Source organism: Misgurnus anguillicaudatus, chromosome 4 (genome assembly GCF_027580225.2).
Source record: "Misgurnus anguillicaudatus chromosome 4, ASM2758022v2, whole genome shotgun sequence".
NCBI classification, from domain to species: domain Eukaryota; kingdom Metazoa; phylum Chordata; class Actinopteri; order Cypriniformes; family Cobitidae; genus Misgurnus; species Misgurnus anguillicaudatus.
Window position 1 is genome coordinate 37,873,665 of NC_073340.2, and position 23,833 is coordinate 37,897,497.

Genomic DNA, 23,833 nt, shown 5'->3' on the forward strand with positions numbered 1-23,833 from the left:
ACACAGTAGTTTTATTTCATTTGTAATATCGTACAACTTTAAAGCATATAAATGTTTTATAATTAGCGCATCCGTCATGATGGTAAATTCGTCGCGCACGCGCTCAGGTGATTTCTCGCATAAGTGCGAGTCGCGTGGAGTAGTCTTCCTGAGAGCGCGACGTGTTTGTGTAAAAACCCCGCCCACTTCACTTATGGCAGTATATAAAGTGTGTGAAACCCCGCCCACTTCACTCATGACAGTATATAAAGTGTGTCGCGTGTCACAGAGGCTCAATATGAACTAACATTGAGACGCACAGCAGAGCTTTAACGATGCTGGCTGTCATCCGGCTGATCTTCATCATCATCATTATCATCATCATAACGCATGCAGAGAAGATCTTCCATAACAGAGATCATTCTGATGTTTACATGAACGAAATTCATCAGACTGAAGCCATCACTGATACAAACACTGCTCAGGTGCACCTGCTCATACACACACACACACACACTCACTCTCTCTCTCTCTCTCTCTCTCTCTCTCTCTCTCTCTCTCTCTCTCTCTCTCTCTCTCTCTCTCTCTCTCTCTCTCTCTCTCTCTCTCTCTCTCGTATTGTGTGTCTCTGTCAGGTTTTTTTTGGCTGTAATTTGTTTATTATTTGTTTACTTTTGAACAATCTCGTTTTCTATCTCCTGCTGTATTATTGTTATTTTAGAGATTTCTATTCAAGTATGGATTCATAAGAGCAGCAGAGAGTGATGAACTTCAGAGCTCAATAGAAGATGTAAGTGAGACAGATGACAGCCTCTCGCTAGACCTGGAGGAGGGTGGAGCTGCATCCCGATCCATCAGCGCTGAACTCCCAAACCAGAGGCCAGAGTTCATCTCAGCGCTACGAGAGTTCCAGAGAGTGTCTGGTCTCCCTGTGACAGGGGTGTTTGATGATGCCACCAAAGCTGCCATGAACGAACCCAGATGCGGTGTCCCAGACCACAACGAAGAAGACCCAGAGCAAATCGAGTCCAACAGCATCTCCACAAACAACCCCACTGATGTCAATGAACTCAACATCTCCACACACAACCACACTGAGATCCATCAGTTCAACATCTCCACACACAACCACACTGAGGTCCATCAGTTCAACATCTCCACACACAACCACACTGAGGTCCATCAGTTCAACATCTCCACACACAACCACACTGAGGTCCATCAGTTCAACATCTCCACACACAACCACACTGAGGTCCATCCGTTCAAAATCTCCACACACAACCACACTGAGATCCATCAGTTCAACATCTCCACACACAACCACACTGAGATCCATCAGTTCAACATCTCCACACACAACCACACTGAGATCAATCAGTTCAACATCTCCACACACAACCACACTGAGGTCCATCAGTTCAACATCTCCACACACAACCACACTGAGGTCCATCAGTTCAACATCTCCACACACAACCACACTGAGGTCCATCAGTTCAACATCTCCACACACAACCACACTGAGGTCCATCCGTTCAAAATCTCCACACACAACCACACTGAGATCCATCCGTTCAACATCTCCACACACAACCACACTGAGGTCCATCCGTTCAACATCTCCACACACAACCACACTGAGATCCATCAGTTCAACATCTCCACACACAACCACACTGAGGTCCATCCGTTCAACATCTCCACACACAACCACACTGAGGTCCATCAGTTCAACATCTCCACACACAACCACACTGAGGTCCATCCGTTCAACATCTCCACACACAACCACACTGAGGTCCACCCGTTCAACATCTCCACACACAACCACACTGAGGTCCACCAGTTCAACATCTCCACACACAACCACACTGAGGTTCATCAGTTTAACACCTCCACACACAACCACACTGAGGTCCATCAGTTCAACATCTCCACACACAACCACACTGAGGTCCACCCGTTCAACATCTCCACACACAACCACACTGAGGTCCATCCGTTCAACATCTCCACACACAACCACACTGAGGTCCGCCAGTTCAACATCTCCACACACAACCACACTGAGGTCCGCCAGTTCAACATCTCCACACACAACCACACTGAGGTCCACCCATTCAACATCTCCACACACAACCACACTGAGGTCCATCAGTTCAGCATCTCCACACACAACCACACTGAGGTCCATCTGTTCAACATCTCCACACACAACCACACTGAGGTCCACCCGTTCAACATCTCCACACACAACCACACTGAGATCTATCAGTTCAACATCTCCACACACAACCACACTGAGGTCCATCAGTTCAGCATCTCCACACACAACCACACTGAGGTTCATCAGTTCAACATCTCCACACACAACCACACTGAGGTCCACCCGTTCAACATCTCCACACACAACCACACTGAGATCTATCAGTTCAACATCTCCACACACAACCACACTGAGGTCCATCAGTTCAGCATCTCCACACACAACCACACTGAGGTCCATCTGTTCAACATCTCCACACACAACCACACTGAGGTCCATCAGTTCAACATCTCCACACACAACCACACTGAGATCCATGAGCTTAGTGCTGACGTTGGTAATAGCAGTGATGCGTTCAATGACACTCATCATCAGATGAAATCTCCAGTGATAAGAAAACGTCATCTGGCGGCACTGTTGATGAAGAGACGAAAGAGAGACGTGAGCAATTGGGCGGGTCACATGGCCTTCTCTCAGACTCTTCTGAGATGGCGTCTGATTGGAGAAGGTTACAGCAGTCAACTGCCCATTGATGAGCAGAAATATATCTTCAGACTTGCCTTTCGTATGTGGAGTGAAGTTTCTCCTCTGGAGTTTCTGGAGGATTTACATTCTCCTCTGGAAGACATTGACATCAGGCTCGGCTTTGGAACAGGTGAGTGTCACGCAGTGTTTCTAACAGGAGGTTCCAGATAAGACAGATTAAGGAGGTTCCAGATAAGACAGATTTTTTATTAATATAAGAGTGTAGGATTTAATCAACCATGAGCAGTGTTATGAAAGACTCTCTTCTGTCCACTGTAGGTAGACATCTGGGCTGTTCTCAGAGATTTGACGGCGCAGGCCATGAGTTTGCTCACGCGTGGTTTCTGGGAGACATTCATTTTGATGATGATGAACACTTCACTGTTCCAAACACAGGCAGTGGGATCAGTCTGCTGAAGGTAATCTGATAGAGCAACTAGGTCTGCTGTGATGTGGACAAAATCAAGACTAAATACAAATCATTATCAGTTTTGGTATTGTGTGTCGACTGATCTTGGTGTTTGTTGTGTTTCATTCAGGTGGCAGTTCATGAGATTGGACATGTTTTAGGACTTCCTCACATCTACCGGACTGGATCCATTATGCAGCCAAGTTATCTGCCCCAGGACGCGGGCTTTGAGATTGACTGGATGGACAGAAAGTCTATTCAGAGTCTGTACGGTAAGAGAATTGCAGTCATCGAGATTATCTTAAATACAGTTGTAGATCTTAAATACGGCTGCGATTTGATGCTGGGACATTTCTATATTGAAACTGCTTCTATTTCTACAATGTTGCAGCTGACAGAGGTCTCATTCGATCAAAGTCATGCATGCCATGAATACGGAGTACTGCAGGGATGTTTGTAGGTTAACTCCGAGGTTAGCGGGAAACTGGTTTTCTTGCAAAAAGCCCATTCATTTTTACCATATGCTTTTGGATTATCACAAAAAATAAGCTTTAAAAAAAGTTTATAACACTTACATGTTTTTTCCAACAAGATAATCTTCACAAATGAACAGAATTTTTATGGATTTTGAAGTCAAATTTTGGCATTTACACTTCAAAATTTATAAAAATTGTATTTATCTATGAAGATTATCTTGTTGGACAAAGCATGTAAGTTTGTTTTTGTTAAACGCAGAACTTATTTTTGCCATAATCCAAAAGTAAAAACACGTTTTCCGAATGACCCAGATATAGAAACGCCTCACGCCTCGTTCAGGCCACCTGTGACTCCCTCACTGTGTGTCACCCGTCTTTTTCAATGAGGAGCTTCTAAATCTGGTTGTCATTAACAAATGAGTACCATCCACTTCAATAACTGATGAGAGAAGGATGATGTGAACTCCTAAAAAAATCAAAAATCCCAAAATCATTTGCATAGAGTTAAACTTTTCTCAACTTTCTTGTGTCCCCAGGAGACGCTAAGCTTCTATTGAAATAAATGAGATTGCATCGCTCTGCTATTGCTAGTAGCTGGCGGTCTGAATGGGGCGTCGTTGAAAGAGATGGGCAGCAAACAGTGAGAAAGTCGCTGGTGGTCTGAACAAGGGGTTATTGCATCGCATCTGGTTTGGACAAAGTAGGCAGCTGTGTTGGAATAAAAGTTCACAAGTTCACATTAACATGTAATCTGTAGGGTAGTACTACTACTACTGGCTGTCCATCATGTCCGATAAAGACTTCTTATGAATCAGGCCACTCCATATGTTTCTTTCTTTAGCAAGGGACTGCCAACTACCAGGTGCAATATGTTTTGTTTTGAGATTATGTTTCAATGTGTCCTTGAATCTTAATTTAGGTCTACCGATGGTATGGGAGCCTTCCTGTAGTTGTGAAAAGATTTAAGGAGTCGATTGTCTTCCAATCGGCTAACATGACCCGCCCATCTTAGATTTCTCTAAATTATGACATTGTACATGCTGGGGAGTGAGGCCAGTTTGAGGATGGTGTAATTTGACATATGGTGCCACCATTTTACATTCATTATTTGCCGTAGATGTCTCATCATGTATGTGTTTAGCTTGTGTGCTATGGCTCTGTATATCGTCCATGACCTGACTCCATAGAGTAGTATTGAGAGGATGATGGCTCGGTACACAGCATATTTTGTTTTAATGGATAAGTCTTTATTCTGCCAGACCCTGTCTTTGAGCCTTCCAAACAATGACGAGGCTTTAGCCATCCATGCTATCACTTCTAATAGTCGAGCAAAGATATTTGAACTTCGGTACTTGTGCCAGGTTCTCGCCCTCTATCTGTTTTCTTTTGCCAGTCTCCACTCTGCAGTGAGGGGGCTGGTACATAATTTCTGTTTTCTTGATGTTTATCCTCAGGCCAAAGGCTTTGGCTGAACAGGCGAACCGGGAAATTATTTTCTGTGCATTAGTGATTGTTGGCCACAAAGACAATATCGTCAGCAAACATCAGTTCTTGTACAAGTAACTTTCTGCTTTCTGGTTCTTGTGGTTGACTTGAACTGCATCAGGTTAAATAAGTTTGCATCAGATCTTGTCTGTAAATTGACCCCTGTTCATAGCCTTGAAATGCATGATTCAGCACAACAGAAAGGAATATTAAGGGTTGGGGCAAGCATGCACCCTTATTTTATGCCGTTGCTAACCTTGAAGGATTTAGATATCTCACCTTTAGGCTGAGGCCTTCATCCCAGTATGGAGAGCAGTGATGAGGTCAGTGAAGTGGTCGGGGCGGCCTAGCTTGCGTAGAATTTTCCACAGTGCTTCCCTGTTGACAGTATCAAACACCTTTGTAAAGTCCACAAAAAACATGTAGAGGGGCATATGTTTTTCGAGGCATTTCTCCTGGATTTGCTTTATGGAGAATAACATGTCTATTGTGTCCCTGCCTGAGTGTAAGCAACACTGGTCTTCCGGGAGAAAGGCCTCAGCGTATGCGAAAAGTCTGTTGAGCAGGATTTGAGCAAATACGTTTCCTGGAATAAAAAGTGTGAGAGAGATGCCATGGTAGTAACTGCACAGTCGTCTGTCTCCCTTTTTGAAGATTGTCACAAGTTGGACATCCTTCCAGTCCTGGGGAACCGTTCTAGGCTTTACAGATGATGCTATAGAGTGCATCCATCATTACAAGTCCACCATGCTTAATGACTTCCGTCCGGGTGGAGCCCATCTGAACCAGGAGATTTGCCGTTGCACAACAAGTTGACGACCTTTGTAACCTCGCTGGGATTGGGGCAAACTTCCATCCAGTGTTGAACTGCAGAGTGAGGGATACAATCTATAACATCAGATCTTACATTAGTCTTATTTAGGAGGGTGCTAAAATGCTCTGTCCATCTTTTCAGCATATCTTGTAAAGTAGTGCTATATTGTCATTGGCCAACATTTGATCAGAATGGTTCCCTCGGGGTCCCCAGATGGCTCATACATGTGTTGGTAGGGCTTTTGGCAATATGGTGTGATCTTGTCCCACTCGAGCATTGAAATCACCCATTAGGATGATTTGTCATTGTTATGTACAGTTGCCAATGTTTCACTAAGCTGATCATAGAATTTATTGATGGCATCAGAGCTGTTGGTCATGGTTTGTACATAAATGCCAATCAGTGTACAACATCTGCTATTTGTGAGAGGCAGCCGCAGTGTGATCAATATCTCATTCACAGGCTTTGGCTTCTCTGTCAGTTTCGGCAATAGGTCATCTCTGACAGCAAGAGATACACGAGACTCGCTCCTCTTGTCTGGAGACTTGCCGCTCCAGAAGATGATGTATCAAGCTTCCTCCCTGATGAAACAGCTGTCAGCGAATCTGACATCGCTCAGTGCTGCAACGTCTATCTTGTATTTTGCAAGTTCATGTGATATTATTGCGCTTCTACTCTCTGGTCTGTCTGCTTTCTACCTGTCTAGCATTGTGCATATGTTGCGATGTTCAAGTTTAAAGTAGATTGGACCTTTTTATCCTGGGTGACGTCCTAACAGTAATATGATAATAAAGCATATTTAGCTTGCTGTCCCAGGTAAGGGCTCCGAGCTCAGAATACACAAACTTTAAATGAGATAGATGTACCAGCAGAGAGTGAGGCGATGGGGTGGAGGAGGGATGCTGCAAAAAACTTTTAATGGAGTGAGGGATTGGTGAGGGATGGCTATTTATAAAGAGACCTCTTCACACTGATTGGATTACATGATGACCATGCTCCTCCCAAAATTAGTTAAATAAACTTCATTTATTCTCCAGAAATTTAAAAGCATCATACAGAATGCAGCTGAAATAATGTAAGGATGTTTGTTCTCTGTGTGTTTTTACATTCAGGGGTGTGTAAGGGTCGATTTAGCACTGTGTTTGATTGGATCAGAAGAGAGCAGACGCCCTACGGTGAGGTCACGATCCGTTTTAACACCTACTTTATGCGGGATGGCTGGTACTGGCTTTATGAGAACCGCAATAACAGAACTCGATATGGAGATCCAGTAGCGGTACAGGCCGGGTGGCACGGTCTCCCTGCCAGTGGAGTGGACGCTTATGTTCATGTGTGGAACCGCAAAACAGACGCTGTTTACTTCTTTAAAGGTAAAGACTTTTAAACACACTGCACAGAAACATCATATCCCATCATACAATGCACACAGACTGTTTGGACATCAGTCACTGAATGAAGTGTGTGATGAGCTCATGTGACAACAAACAAACTAAAATGTTTAAAATGATGACTGTTGAATAATGAAATGAATAGGGTAAGGGGATTGATGATATGACTCTTGTATATGTAAGGTGTACAGTACTGGCGCTATGACAGTGAAAATGATCAAGTCTTTGCTAATGACTCAAACGGACGCTCGTACCCGCGTCTGATCTCTGAGGATTTTCCTGGTGTAATCGGACCTGTGGACACAGCGTACTACGACAGAAGAGATGCTCATATCTACTTTTTTAAAGGCTCACAGGTATGAGCTCTCTTCTTCTTCTACAATTTCATTTTCGCTTTTTACATTGAAACCATGATGCTGATGTAGGTTAAAACGGTGACAAGATATTTATATTTTAGGTGTTTAGGTTTGATATACGAAAGAACCGCTTGGCTTCATCTTCGCCTCAAAAGATCACTGAAGTATTTCCAGCCGTTGTCTTTGGTAATCATCCGGTCAGTAACCTGGACGCCTCTTATTTTTCCTACACGCACAACACCATCTTTCTGCTGAAGGGAGCGTCATACTGGCGTGTGGTGAACGGCAGAGATCGGAGGCGGAGACCATCACTACCTCTCAATGCTGTTCTGCCCCGGAGAGATGTGGACCAGCAGTGGTTTGACATCTGTGATGTACACAGCAGCTCTCTGAGAACCTCACGCAGATGACCCAAAACTGATCTCTGGTCAGCAACATCAGTAAGGTTCAATCCTGCTGTGAATCTGACAGAAAAACTCAATCACGTTTGAACAAATGCTCATATACTGTCGTTTACATGATCTTGGTTTTTCAGAGTTGTTGTGTTTTAATCTCTGTGTTAGATGTTGTCATTAATCTGAGTTAAACATGAACTGTAATGTGTCCTCCTTCCTCACACGTGTGCGATACACAAACTTGACAAAAACATGTATATATTTATACTGTTGGCTTTAATGTGAATCCATATTTATTAAGTTATTTATTATTTGTTTTTAAATGAACGAGCTGTACAGTATTAAATTATTAACATTATAATAGTTTTATGAATGACTGAATATTGTTTTGTGTCTATTTGTGAGACAATTACCTGAAACATCATCATATCAATGTCATTTAAAGTGCACCTATTTCATTGCTAAAAAAAGGGTATTTTGTTTGGTATAATAAAATGTCTTCACGTTGTTTATGGTTTAAAAAACACAACATTTTTCACATACCGTACTTTTTGTAGCTCCAGATTTCCCTCTCTTTTACTGAAACACAGATTTTTGTCCCTGATTGGCCAGCTAATCTGTACGTTATGATTGGCCTGAATACCTCTGATGTCAGCAGGAAATGTGACGCTCCTTACCATGTTTGAAAGATTCGCTCACCATGCAATGCTAACATGAGTTAACTTAAAGGCTGAGTCTGAATCGGGAGCAATTGATCTATCGGCAAGACACGCCCGCCTTAGTTACCATTCCCAGCTCGGACAATCAGTTTTGACAACAGGATTAACACTGTTCCCGCAGGGTAAGATTAAATTAATTAACATCTAACCATTTTAATATGGAGAGGCACTGAACTTTAGCTGACATTAGCACAAGCTATCTATCTAACATAGCAGAGGCTGTTTTAGTACATAATGATTGCGATTAAAAAATTAGCACAGATAAAAACATTGCTTCTTCGACTTACCTTAAAATAAATGTATCCTTGTTGATCCGGACATTACGTGACTCTTGCTCTGTCTTGTTTGGGATTAAAAAATGGAATAAAATACATTTTATTGCCCATCATCCCAAAATACCTAGGATTAGTGTTATAAGTGCCCCAAGCACATTTTTTACCTTTTTACCCTTCTCCAGAGTGGCTGCACAGAGCTTTACATGATTGGTCGCCTCACTGATGACAACGATCACGTGGGTTTCAAGTTTAATCCAACCTTTAGTTCCACTAATAAACATTATAAATTCATGTTTTAAAACAGGAAAAAACACTTTAATATGCTTAAGTATGTTATATTGTGTTGTGTAATAAAATGAAAATGAAAATAACAAACTCTATTGGTATTTTAATAATATAGGCTTGTTTCCCGTTATTTTCGGGTATAAGCAGCAAATAAAATATTCAATATAAAATGTTTCTGGTTGCAACTTTTTATTAAAAGGTTTGTTTTGATCAAATTCAGCATCTAATTCACTTCATTTGTGATTAAAAACAAGGAAAAACGGCGCACACGTCACTACGGCAAGCAGCAGGTGTCCGGCTTGACGGCTCCGTCTTCAGTTCCTCCCTCGACTGCAAGCGGCAAACCTCGCCGAACGGTCTGCGCAGTGCCGGATGATCTCGAACACACCTATTTACTAACCGGAATACACTGCTTCAAGTCAGTCACCGATCGTTCTGCGCAGCGCCGCATGAAGTCGAACACACCTATCGGCTCGTCTGTGATTGAGGGGCGGGGCTTAGCGATTGGTAACTTATGATCATGCCGGTCTTGTCCTCGTCAACAGGCCCAAGAGTTAAATTGTTGCCTACAATCTGTGTGTTTGTTGTAGTTCAAGAAAAGAGATTTACTTTGGAGTAGATAACTCGCGTCATTGCTTGCTTACTTTGGTGTTTGTACCTTTTGCATATCATTAACATGAACTAATACACACTTAAAGGAAATTTAAAATCATGAATTGGATAATAGGTGCTCTTTAGGGAGAATGTTTTATTGTAAGACTTCTATCTACCTGCAGAGGGCGACTGCATGCACAAACTTTATATTAATCTACATGTGGATTTCACAAACATTTCTGAACTTTAAAAACAGAAAATGATAATTTTAGTAGGGGAGAGTGGGGTGATTTGTGCCAGGGGGGAAGTAGTTCCACCCCTTGTTTCTGGAAAACCATAGAAGAAATTGGTCATGTGACCACATCATTTTGAAAAGCCATCAATTTCACTTATCCTCAAAAAAAGAGAGACATATGGCATGAGAGGTAAGCACATTTTTGCTCCAAAGTAAAATTTCTATGTTTAAGGTTTTTTGATTGTAGTGTCTAAACAAGTATAGATAGGTTTGAAAATATTTCATACATGTTTTAGTGCTTAACACAATGGCTACACAATGAGTCTATACAGTTAGCATAATGTTAGCTCTTAACTGCTGGATCATGCTAATTGTTCAGACTTATAGGTATGAGGTGATTTGTGCCAAAGGGCCTGGGTTAAGTTGTGTCAGAGGTGATGTGTTCAAGAAACTACCTTCACCCCAAAAACTTGGTGGTACAGCCATAAGACAGCATAAGTTTATAATCTGCTGCAGTACTGACAAGTGGGATGTTAAATAGTAGGCTAGATCCAGACCACCTAGACCTACATACTCACAGAGGATAATCTGGAGAAGTGAGGAGATGGACATGCCTCATCAGTGTTTGATTTAGGCCTACCTGCCATTTGTTTTATTTAGCTAACATTGATTTTAGTTTGAGTTTGCACTATGTTATTAAAGAGAAGTTTTATTAAGTTCATAAGTGGCCAAGTCACAATAGGATGTTTAGAAATTAGTCTAGTCACTTTATTCTTATATATTACATAATTGCAGACATCATTCTGTGTATGTCAACAGGCATCTATTGCCAAACCACTTTGCCTGAAATTATTCAGAAATATCACATATTGTGTATTTAAGTTGTGTTTTTCCAAAAACTACAAAATATGACTTATTCCAACAGTTTAATAGAGTGACAATATCTAAATAAACCTTAAATGAGTAATTGTGTATTGAATTTGTCTTGCTTTAATATAGCATTACAGTTCATAACATTAAAATGTTCTGTTTTACTTCAGAAATCACCCGCACAATTAACCCCAAATTATTTTCCCTAAAGCCACAACTTAACCCGCACCAGGGGCAAGTTGTGCCACAAGACCACTTTTTTTCCCCAAAAGCTATATTTCTGAAACTATTTATTTTAGATCAAAAGTTATTGTTCTCAGGGATGCACAACATCCTGAAATATATGTACAAGTTGAAGGAATTACTGTCATGGCCTCACTTTAAAGTCACTTTGAGTAAGTAAAAACTAACACAACTCACCCCACTCTCCCCTACTCCTTTGTCAAGAAATCAGATCCAGTATTAAATAGCTGTTGTGGAAAGAAAAACTTTAATTTGTTTGTGAAACAACACTGTTAAGTTGTGTGAAAAAGATACATGCTAGAGATAAAGTAAGCACAATAATGAATTAATCACAATGTCAGAAGAAATTAAGGCACACACATAATGATGAAGATGTAAACCTAATGCACTGTAAGGCACTTTGGATAAAAGCCTCTGCCAAATGTGTACATGTTAATGTAAAAAAATTAAAAAGGTCCTGATGTGTACTATTTAGGAACAAATCACATCATTGATTTACAGAAATCAAGCAGTCAGTGTTGAATATATGTGTGTGTGTACCTGGTAATTATCACATTGTGGGGACCAATTGTCCCCACAAAGATAGGAATAGCAGTGTTTTTGTGACCTTGTGGGGACATTTTGATGTCCCCATGAGGAAACAAGCTTATAAATCAAACAGAATGATGTTTATTGAAAATGTGAAGTAGTAGAATGTTGTCTGTGATGGTTGGGGTTAGGGAATGGGGTAGGTTAGGGGAATAGAATATGCAGTTTGTATGGTATGAAATGCATCTATAAAATGCATTTATTTATTTATATTTACTTTTTTTAAATAAATCTTTGGGTAGCTCTTCACATTTCATGTACTCTCCCAGTGAAAGTGGCATCAGCATTCTCTTAGTTGTTGTATGTATTCTAAATACACTGGTGTAGCATGCAAATTTAAATTATATTGTGTTGTTAATTTTCATTGTCAGATCGTGTTTGTGATATAATCTGTGTAATAGTGTGTTGTGTTCATTAGATGATGGGGGGCCTCATTTTGAAATCTGCTTAGGCTGCTCCCTGTGTGTGTGTGTGTGTGTGTGTGTGTGTGTGTGTGTGTGTGTGTGTGTGTGTGTGTGTGCGTGCGTGTTTCAGAATGTCTCTGTCAAACAAGCACAAAGTCAAGAGACAAAGACTGGACCAGATTCGTGAAGGTGAGAATCATATGAATATAATCACAGCTGAGGATCATCTTCATCCTCTTCAGCTATGACTATATTCACAATATTATATAGAATATTATATATATAAAGACACATGGGTGTCTAAACCATTATATGTGGGTGACCCATCCACTTTTTAAGATCACTTATATTGGACCTACTCACTTTTTCTCTAATTTAGTGCATTTGTCTGTTCACTTGTCAGAGCATTGTCAGTCAAATCCATTCCACTTGACTTATTTAGAGTCCATATCATTTAAACTCCATTTTGTGTTTTCACTACTTTCACCTGCTGCAATCATGTGAGCTACGACACAACAAGGTAAACAAACCTTTTAGGCTATTAAAGCAATTATTTAATTAAAAGGCACCAGAAAACAAGAAAATGGCATCTACTCCAGTAAATGTTTTGGAGTCTATTTATCATTAAACTAATGTCTCATTTCTTCTATATGCAGAGTCACTGTTTGTGTTTATTCTCCAGATCATGTAAGCATGTTTGCTTCACACTTCAGTTCTGTCTGATCGATGTGATGCTCATCTTCATTTTGTTTATTTGTGAGTTATTGAGCTGTTGTGTTGTGCAGATCTCTCAGACTTGCTTATATTTCCAGACCTGAATTATTCAGAGGTTTTCTGCCAGCCACATGATAGCGTAACCTCGAATGAGGCACAATAAAATGTCTAGCAGAGCTCAGGTGAAACATGATCTCCCCTCGCACACCTCCACACGACACATGAGCCATGAAACCAAACACCTGCTGGCCCCCTCGCTCCTCTTGTCTTACCTGTGCCTGCGTTCGGAGGCCGGCCATTTGTCTTGGGGTCTGTTCATCAGCGTCGGACGAAAGGAGGAATAGCTCTGGTACACATAGACGTTCGGTCACCGGTCACTAGGGAAGGTTTGTTGAAGAGGTTCTGTCCAAGAGCAACTGGACTCTCTTCAGGGATACTCTTGACAGGTGATGGTCACCTCTCGCTGACGCTGACAGAAACCTCTTTAAGAACATGATGGCTGTACGAGGAACCATTCCACCTCCGGATTACTACCCGTTTGATATCGCTCTCTCTGCCCAGCCACCTGAGGATCTGCAGGGCTTTTACAAGGGAAGCCAACAGATGCTGAGCAGATCAGGATCGCATTATGGTCTGGCCGCAGGAGGGGTCAGGTCCGTTTGGGATCAAGGGCAGACTAGGGCGACTACTCCCGCGGCCGGTCCTGCGCCTCCTCCTCCGCCTCCACCCCCTCCTCCCCCGCCCTCGGCTCATGAGATCAGCCGGCTGTACAGGGATTCTCTGGCTGCCAAGATGTTTTCAGATAATCAGCGTGCTCGCAGTAGAGCCGCCTCACCCGCCTGCTTCGGCATAGAGTCGGCCGCGTCCAGGTTCCAGGCCGATCAGGGTCATTCTGTGTACGGTGACCTCAACGGCGTCCCTCTTGAGTCCAGTCAGCCCCACTCCACCTGTATTGTGATGGATCCCACGGCTTCGTCCACGGACGGAAATCTTTCTCGAGGGACGGCGGCTTATGGCTCGGTAGCGACCCAGAGGATGCCCTACGACCCCGCTTATGACCCAAGTGCAGGAGGGACAGGTCCCCTCACCACCGGGATGACCAGCCATCATCCTTCAGCAGCTGTTTCCGCAGACCCGAAGAGAAGCGCCGATCCGGGGTTCCTGGCCCTGCTGCGCTCCGAGGGACTGTCGGAAAGCACCATAAATCTGCTCCTACAGCAGGGGTTCGACTCCACCGCCATGCTGGCCATGATGGAAGACCACGACATCCGCTCTGTGGCGCCAAACCTAGGACAGGTACGCGCCCTATCTCGAGTGGTTCTCAGCTGTAAAACGGGTGCGACGGGTGCCGGCGTTCTGCGGGGTCGCTCCAACAGCTTCAGTCACCGCAACGATCTCTACGTTCAGCCTCAGGCCCTCGGCACGGACGCTCACTTCATGCAACAGCCGCCTGGCGAGAGAGCGGGAGAGTTTCTGGGTCGCCGGCCGAGCAGCGCTCCCTCTCAGCATCTACTAGAAACCACGACATACCCGGCGGTTCGACCGCTTGCGGGTCTTCACGTCAGTCCCGGCGTTTACGCTACCGGTTTACCGCAGACGCGACCCCTGTCCATGTACAACGCCAACAGTGGTCTCGGCGTGCCCACGCAGCCAGGTCAACCTAAGACCTTCTCTGGCACCTACGCTCCCATGGAGCTGATGAAGCGTCCACCAAACCTGCCTCCTCTATCTCCATGTCAAAGTCCTCATCACAGCCCTCAGTTACTGCGGAAAGGAGGCGCTCCCTTGGACGCTGCGGTTCTCCAGGTGTCTTCTGCCCTGCAGGCTCAGACCATTAATCCAAACAACAAGCTGACCCGTCGAACAGGACCGCCGGTCATCGTGTCAACAATGGGTTCTCCTGACACAAGTAACAGTCTTTACTCCACTCTGCTTTATTCTGTCATCTCACACCTCCTGCTGTAACACAATTACATTTACTTGTTTGTTTTGTGCTCATTGTTTGTTGGTTAGTATGTCTCTTATTAACAGTGAATGTGTGTATTTAACGATACAGTCGCAGTAGAATATGGATTCAGTTTAAATGTTTTATTAGACGCTTCTTAAAACAATTTAAAGTTCTGCTTGCACGTTGATACTGGATGTGCAAAGTGGATTTGGATGAGTGTTCTGTTTTTAGATGTTTGTGTTCCCTTTCTAGTGATGTTTTGACGTGTGCTTGAAGGATTCAATGTTAGTAATCCCAGCTAAGTTTACTGAAGGCTTTAAACAGACTTTATAAGGACTTTATACAGTCACTGGTGCTGGACGTACACTATTTATTCTGTTTGAATGATGTGTGGGTTTAACCTGTTTGAGCTCCAGAAACATCTACAGTAAATGAGTTCATTTGTTCAAATGGTCAATCTGGGATTGTGTGTTATTTCCTACACAAGATTATTCGAACTGTACAAACATTAGCTATAAGAACTACAGTTTGTGTGTGTGTGTGTGTATGAGCGAGTGATGATGTGTGAGTGTGTGATGAAGTGTGTGTGTATGTGTAGTGGGAGGTGCTCAGTGATGTCTGTCTTTAGTCTTGAACTCTTTTGGTTGGTTGGTTTCATGAGTAGTTTAGTAGTGGTGTGGTTAAACAGGTCAGCGGCAGACACACACTATCCAATCTGAACACAGCACACCTTCAGTTCACACACACCAGGATATACAACACACTGCAGGTCAGTGATGTGTGTGTGTGTGTGTGTGTGTGTGTGTGTGTAGGATCATTTGAATCTGCTTACCCTCAGAGATAAATGAGTGCACCACCTGTGGCTGCAGTGCATTATGGGTAGTGAAGATGTGTGGAAAGGTTAATTAGATTATGTACTGTAAGATGTGTTTGTCTAACCCTGTACAAGTTCATCCTGAAGAGAGACGATTAAAGACGAGAGTGTCTGTGTGTTATTTGGGTTTGTATCTCTGGAGAGCTCAGCTCTATGAATTGTTAGCTTTAATGTTGATTTAATTTGTGTATAAGATGTTTGTGTCTGTAGAGCTGTCAGTGTTGAGTCACATGACATCTGAAGTGTGGATTTCTGTCAGTGTGAATAATTGATGTCCTGTAAACAAACCCACAGCTCTTGAGTATTAAATATCAACACACAAACTCTTCTTCTTTCACATCTTACTCATGAAAATCACTCTTACATTCTTCACATGTGTATCCTAAGATGTGCAACACACACACACACACACACACACACACACACACACACACACACACACGTGTTGATTCAGGCTGTTTCTGTCAGAACTTTCTGTGTGATGTCACTACTTTAGCTCCTATAAAATCTCATTAAGAGCTTCTGTAGGATGAGGTGTGTGTGTGTGTGTGTGTGTGTGTGTGTGTGTGTGTGTGTGTGTGTGTGTGTGTGTGTTTCTCCAAGCAGATGTTTTAAACACACACAGGTCTCCCCCTTCATTAAGAAGTTCACACTTTTGTATAATTAGATTTTGGTCATCTGTAATAGTTAATAATAATAATAATAATAATAATAATGATTGATTGATTGATTATTGACACATCAGATCTGTTGTGTGTGTGTTCAGGTATCAGACCTCAGATCATGAACGGTTCTCTTCATCCTCGTCCTCTGGTGGCTCTGTTGGACGGCCGTGACTGTACAGTGGAGATGCCCATCCTGAAAGATCTGGCGACTGTAGCTTTCTGTGATGCCCAATCCACACAAGAGATTCATGAGAAGGTAAAAACACACAGAGAATCTCTGTTGAGTCTCTATAAAAACAACACAAGTCAATATGATGTCTTTATGTTGTGTGTCTTCTGATGTGTTTCAGGTGTTAAATGAGGCTATCGGTGCGCTGATGTATCACACGATTACTCTGACACGAGAAGATCTGGAGAAGTTTAAAGCCCTCAGGATTATTATTCTCATTGGCAGCGGATATGATAATATAGACATCAAAGCGGCTGGAGAGCTCGGTACTAAAACACACAACAACACAGATATAGACAGAGACATGACGACGTGATGTTTAGATGCGCTGTTAAATGTGTGTACAGGTATTGCGGTGTGTAATATACCATCAGCTGCAGTGGAGGAAACGGCAGATTCAACTCTGTGTCATATTCTGAACCTGTACCGGAGGAACACGTGGCTTTATCAGGCACTGAGGGAGGGCACACGCGTGCACAGCGTCGAGCAGATTCGCGAGGTGGCGTCAGGAGCCGCACGCATCCGTGGAGAAACACTTGGACTCATCGGCTTCGGTCGGACTTACGCAAACACTGTCAGAACTGATAAAACCAATACATTTCTGTAAGATTGCAAACGCTTATTGGACGATAAAAGTCAAATTGTCTTTGGTTGTGTTTGTTCCTAAAGGTCGCTCGGGTCAAGCTGTCGCCGTCAGGGCCAAAGTGTTCGGCTTCAATGTGATCTTTTACGATCCGTACCTGCAGGACGGGCTGGAGAGATCATTGGGTGTTCAGCGTGTTTATACGCTACAGGATCTGCTGTACCAGAGCGACTGTGTGTCTTTACACTGTAACCTGAATGAACACAATCATCATCTCATCAATGACTTCACCATCAAACAGGTATATCACAAACACACACACACACACACACAACTCACAACAGTGATCGTTTACAGCAATAAAACGCAAAGCAACGACTTATGAGTGATGAGAGTTTAGGGGCAGCATTGGTTCATGTTGATTGTCTACAAATTGGAAGGTTGGTGGTTCAATCCCCGGCTCCACCTGACCAAGTGTTGAGGTGTCCTTGAGCAAGACATCTAACCCCAGCTGCTCTCAACGAGCAAGCCTTGCATGGCTGACACCGCCGTCGGTGTATGAATGTGTGAGTGAATGTGAGGCAAAAATTGTAAAGTGCTTTGGATGGCCAATTGTTCTATGAAAGCGCTATATAAATGCAGTCCATTTACCAGTATTCTGCCCTACAAAGGCAAAAGGCAGTCACTTAGTTTTTGGTCGAAAATTAGTTATTGACATTTTTGGGACATTCAAGACCTCCTTTATCATGTGGATAAGTATCTTGAATCAGTTTTGTTGTTTTTTCAAGAAAATAAAAATCAAGAAGAAAATAACTGGCATTAAAGTCACAAAAAATTCTAAACTTTAAAGTCATTTTTCTCAGTTCTACACTTTAGCGAGTTAAGGTCTTTTGCCTTTGTAGGGCAGTATTGTAGTTCAAGTCTGTTGTCTATGATCGAGTGTACTGTTATAGACAAACACTTTAACAGCAGCACAAACCTACACAAGATCAGATTTGGTCTCTCTCATTTAAAGATGCAGTGTGTAAATTTTAGCGGCATCTAGTGGTGAGGTTGCACATTGCAACCAACTGCTCAGTCCTGATCACCCATTGCTTTTGAAACGCATAGAGAAGCTACGATAGCCACCACCAGAAAAATCTAATCATCGGAGACAACTTAGTAAAAAAGTTTGTCTGTTAAGGGCTTCTGTAGAAACATGGCGCAACAAAATGGCGACTTTCATGTAAGGGGACCCTCTGTGTATGTAGATAAAAACGTCTCATTCTAAGGTAAAAAAAACATAACGGTTCATTATAAAAAGGTCTTTATACACCTCAAAAAATATAGTTTTGTATATTATTTTGCATTTCTGTCAAGAGATCCTTTTAAAAATTCACACACTGCACCTTTAATAATGAGGCAAATTTTCATGACTTCATCTTGCACTCAAGGCTTGTCCAATCAAATCCTCTCTAGAATGACATCATCCTCACTAATCATGAACAGAGCACATGATCTCTAAAGGGGTTTTCACACTGCGCATAACCCTGGGTTATCTTCATTCTAAACCCTGCTTTTAACCCTGGGTTAAGGAGCGTTTCACACCTGTAATTTGAAAGCGGTGTTATGCTGCGTTCCAGAGCCCATCCAAACCAGTGGGATGTAGGACTTATCCTACCTCCAAATAGGAAAAGTGCACTGGAATGCCTGTCGAAGTGGAACCTCCTACCGGCGAACTCGGGGGAGTTCGACCTACCCCGACTTCAGAAAAATTAGTCGGAGGACAATGGCGGCGCCCATAGATCGTGTCGTCGTGAGAGGAAATCATCAAGGAATAGACTATAAATTGTACTTCTCTGCTTGTATGGTTGTTTTAGACACTGTAATTTTAACACAACTTGTTTTTTTATATTATGGCGTGAAATTATGTCGTTATTATCTGTTATCATGAAAATACGATAAAAATATACCAAGTTACTTAGCGACATGCAGCGCTTTTATATAATGGCTCCAGAACACTTTGTAAAGATGATTAACTTGTTGTTTTACTGTAGTGTGAACTGCACAGTTCGGACCGACGTTTAAAAGTTATGTAGTCTGTACGAGCCTTAAGAAGACTGGTCGGTCGTCCATGTTTTCTGTTTACGTTCCACTTCAAATGTCTGGAACGCTTTGAAGTAGGAGCTAGGACACTTAATGAAGGATAAATCCCACGTCCCACTGGTTTGGATGGGCTCTGGAACGCAGCATTAGCACCGCTTTTTACCCAGGGTTATGAAACCCTGCTCCGGAGCAGGGTTAGCACCACATTTGTGGTGTTAACTCCGCATTGCGGTGCCAAACGCATGCAGTGTGAAACGAAGCAGGGTTACAATGTTATGACCCTAATTAAACACAGCTGAAGTAGCTAATCAAGGTGTTCAGGGTTGCTTGATAATTACAGACAGGTGTGTTGGAGCTGGTTTGGAGACTCCTGACCCAGGGTTTAGGAATGCACTGTGTGAAACGTCAAATTATAAATACCCAGGGTTATCTCTTAACCCCTGGTTAAGTTTGAACAGTGTGAAACATGCAAAAAATAACCCAGGGTTAACAATTTCAGGTGTGAAAAGCCCTTAAGAGTCATTAGCTTGTGGTAAAAATAATGAAATATAAATGAAAGGAAAGAGACGCTTAATGAGTACTTCAGATGAACTGCTGAATGTTTTATATCTGAATGAATGAATGAACGAACCCTGGGCGGCTGCTTCCTCCTGCTGGAAAAACCGAGTAATTACACTCATCTGTGTGTGTGTGTGTGTGTGTGTGTGTTCGTGTTTGTGTGTTTGTTTTAGATGCGTCAGGGTGCATTTCTGGTAAACACATCACGCGGTGGTCTGGTGGATGAGAAAGCTCTCGCTCAGGCTCTGAAAGAGGGACGAATACGTGGAGCTGCTCTTGATGTGCATGAGACTGAACCGTTCAGGTGAGACACGTACAAACAAACACACATGCTAACAGACACACAAAATATTAAATTCCTGGTTTTTCCAGTTTAAAGGTGGTGTGTGTAAATTTTAGCTGCCTCTAGTGGTGAGATTGCGAATTGCAAACAAACAGCTCACCCCTGAATTTCAAAGCACATATGGTAGCCGCCACAGGACAAACATGTTGTCGTCTGAGACAACGTAGTAATGAAACGCTCTCAGTAGATCAGTTTGGACGTTTAGGGCTACTGTAGAAACATGACAGCGACTTCCATGTAAGGAGACCTGTGGCGTATGGAGATAAAAACAGCTCATTCTAAGGTAATAAAAACAATACAGTTCATTATGTAAGGTCTTTATAGTCCACTGATATGTAGATGATATTGCATTTCTGTCAAGAGATCCTCCTAAAAGTTACACAATGCACCTTTAAAGGAAAACACCAAATTTTCTCAATATTTAACTGTTTTTACCTTAACTTAGACAAATTAATACATACCTATCGTTTCTCAATGCGTGCAGTGTACTTAATCTTTGTACAGCGCATCGTGAATGTGTTACATTTAGCCTAGCCCCATTCATTCATTAGGATCCAATAGGGGTGGGCGATTATTCGCCTGTGTGTGTTAACTGATCAGATGTTTGTATCTCATTAACTGACAGGATTATAGAGGAGTAAATCAATCTAGCATCTGATGAATTGCATTCAGCAATGTTTACACTGTTTAATCCGTTTCTGTTTTTGCGTCTCTATCTGTTTGTGAAGTTTTGCACAAGGGGCTTTAAAAGACACCCCGAATCTGATCTGCACTCCGCACACGGCCTGGTACAGTGAACAAGCATCATTAGAGATGAGAGAAGCGGCCGCCACAGAGATACGCAGAGCCATTACAGGTGCTTCACACACACACACAGACACACACACACACACACACACACACACACACACACACACACACACACACACACACACACACACACAGTACACTGTTGTATGAATTAATCTTTATGCGTTTTGCAGATGCTTTCATTCAAAGTTTGTTTACTCTATTGACCAATCAGCATCCAGGACTATATAACACATGTGTAACTAATGTAGAGTTTAACTTGATTTTCACATTCTCTCTCTCAGGTCGGATTCCAGACAGTCTGAGAAATTGTGTTAATAAAGAGTTCTTCATGACCTCAGGACCCTGGAGCATCATCGATCAACAAGGTGTTCATCATGAACTTAATGGCGCTCCATACAGGTACAACACCCCCCCCCCACACACACACACACATAATCACATAACATGAGGAAATCTTTGAGCCCCACCCCTATCTGCATCTTTTACACAGCCAAGTCAACCAATCACTGCACGCCATCACTACAGGCTCCGCCCCCCACGACAAAATCAATGCTTGAATGAGCAGCAGGTAAATACTAAAAGACTACAGATGCCTGCCTGTCTGTCTCTCTGCTTGTATATTATCTTCTGCTGTTTTATCGCTGACCTTTGACCCTGATTGACCTCTCTCATTCTCAGAAGTTTTAATATCAGTGTTACAGTGTTTCTACCCACCTCTTGTATTTCCAAGCACTGACCTTTGGCCTCTGCTGTAGGTCATCAGTTGTGATGGGTGTGGCATCAGGGGGCGTTCCTGCAGGTTCAGGTGCACTGCTGCCAGTTGTCCAATCGGTGCCCTCGACACATACAGAGAGCAGAGATGATGTGACAGAGCAATAACATCAACCACACAGAAACACTGAAGCTCTACAGACAGATATCTCTGTACATTTCTCTTATTTACCTAAACATTATTTAGGACTCATGAGGTAGTTGATGTTTTTGATCTTCACAGAAGCTCCGCCCTCATCAGAGGAACCCTCATCTATTGAGCGCTGCTTTATGGACACACCCACTTTTTTAACGTGTACAACCAAGTTTCTTTTTTCCAGATTGTTTGACCACCAGCAGGTTCCACTTTATTCCAGGCCACACCTACTGATCTATTCTTTCAAATGATTGACACCTCACTGCTCTTCTCTGATTGGCCTGTGCACCAAGACTTTGGTTTCTCATGTGTGTGTGTGTTTGTTTGTTTGTTTATTATTAGAGATTATTGTTTGTAAAACGGGTACACAGATTTTTTTTTTTTTTTGGTCCAGCAGATCAACTTGATTTTATATTCTGTGCGTTTGTGGTTTTGTCATCTGTTTATTCTGCTATACTCTATGACTCAGGATAATTACATTCATCACTTTTATATCCTCGTTTTGTGTTTTAAAGAAGAGAGAAATGTTGAAGTAAAATGATCTGCACATTCCTATTTGATTGATGTTAGTGTTTTATAAAGCAACATCATTACCTTCAAGAAGAACTGAAGATTAGCGCTGCCTCACGATTATCGTTTGCAGAATAAAAGTTTTTGTTTACATAATATATGTGGGTGTATTGTGTATAATAATTATGTATAAATACACATACACACATGCATGTATATAATTAAGAAACATTTGCATGTGTATATACATGTTTATATTTATATATAATCTATATTATATATAAATATAAATATTTATTATATAAATATATTTTTTCTTAAAATTATACATTTATGTGTTTGTATTTATATAAACATAATTATTATACACAGTACACACACATTTATTATGTAAACAAAAACTTTTATTCTGCAAACGATTAGTCGTGACTAATCGTGAGGCAGCACTACTGAAGATTAAAAAAAAACATCATAGGTTTCTATTGTTAGTTAATCTTCTCATTTAACCAGTAGTTCTCAACTGGTCTGTTGATGTGGACAGCAGACGAAAGAAAAACTATTCAACTAACCATGACAATTAGTTTAGACAGACAAATTAAGTAGCATAACTTACCAAGAAAATTATTTTTATAATTTTTGAAATTGATGTCAGTGTTTAAACTTCTGTTACATGGGAGAAGCTAGTCGGTCAAATTAGACAAATCCTCATAAAAAAAGGTGAGGATCTATGAAAACTACACGAGGTGAAATAAGAAAGCAAATACAGCAGATGAACATTTATCATTCTGTGGATGAAGATGGTTTGTGTCCACATTCAATCTATTTTGTGCTCTGAATTACCACAAATTCATTTTAATAGTACACATTAAGACATTTTTGTTTCAATTATTTATGATAACTGTAGTAATGAATTGGATGTGATAACTGAGTCCTCATACAAAAACCCTTTGAGAAGCGCTGCTGAGAAACAGTTCTGTCTTTGTTCTTTGGTTTGGTTTGTTGGGATGTGTTTGTTTATTTCTTTGTTTGTTAAACAGAAAGAGATACAGAAGTGTAAAAAATGTGTTTATTGTGATTGTTGCGTTTTCTGGTAGGACTGAAACATTTACTGTTCAGAGTTCAAATAAAACATGCACTTCCATTTTAAGAATTTCTGTACCTGTTTTCATGGACTTATGATATAGAAATGTACCCTCCACTTTACCACTATTATAATGTCGCAATATTAGTAAACCTTATACAAAACTATTTAATTCTTGTGGTTAAACATTCAAACTGTCATAAGAAAAACTTAT

At 41.8% G+C, this 23,833-nt stretch overlaps 2 protein-coding genes across 4 annotated transcripts; both read left to right on the forward strand.

Moving 5' to 3' along the window:
• The first annotated feature begins 118 nt into the window (after positions 1 to 118).
• Positions 119 to 8,459, forward strand: mmp21 (matrix metallopeptidase 21). Its single transcript, XM_055176951.2, has 7 exons — positions 119 to 464; positions 701 to 2,903; positions 3,053 to 3,192; positions 3,313 to 3,454; positions 7,070 to 7,327; positions 7,529 to 7,701; positions 7,803 to 8,459. Exons 1-7 carry the CDS (start codon positions 315 to 317, stop codon positions 8,109 to 8,111), a joined length of 3,375 nt encoding a protein of 1,124 aa, XP_055032926.2. The 5' UTR covers positions 119 to 314; the 3' UTR covers positions 8,112 to 8,459.
• Positions 8,460 to 10,241: 1,782 nt separating this feature from the next.
• On the forward strand, positions 10,242 to 22,644 carry ctbp2l (C-terminal binding protein 2, like). Of its 3 annotated transcripts, XM_055176953.2 has the most exons (11): positions 10,266 to 10,394; positions 12,440 to 12,498; positions 16,612 to 16,766; positions 16,861 to 17,005; positions 17,087 to 17,293; positions 17,409 to 17,623; positions 20,139 to 20,269; positions 21,037 to 21,164; positions 21,403 to 21,520; positions 21,612 to 21,689; positions 21,877 to 22,644. In XM_055176953.2, exons 2-10 carry the CDS (start codon positions 12,441 to 12,443, stop codon positions 21,676 to 21,678), a joined length of 1,224 nt encoding a protein of 407 aa, XP_055032928.1. In that variant the 5' UTR covers positions 10,266 to 10,394; position 12,440; the 3' UTR covers positions 21,679 to 21,689; positions 21,877 to 22,644. The 3 variants fall into 3 exon arrangements, with proteins under 3 accessions (XP_055032929.1, XP_055032928.1, XP_055032927.1); XM_055176954.2 differs by lacking the exon at positions 12,440 to 12,498 and having other exon boundaries at positions 10,242 to 10,394; XM_055176952.2 differs by lacking the exons at positions 10,266 to 10,394; positions 12,440 to 12,498 and adding an exon at positions 12,981 to 14,932.
• The last annotated feature ends 1,189 nt before the right edge of the window (positions 22,645 to 23,833 follow it).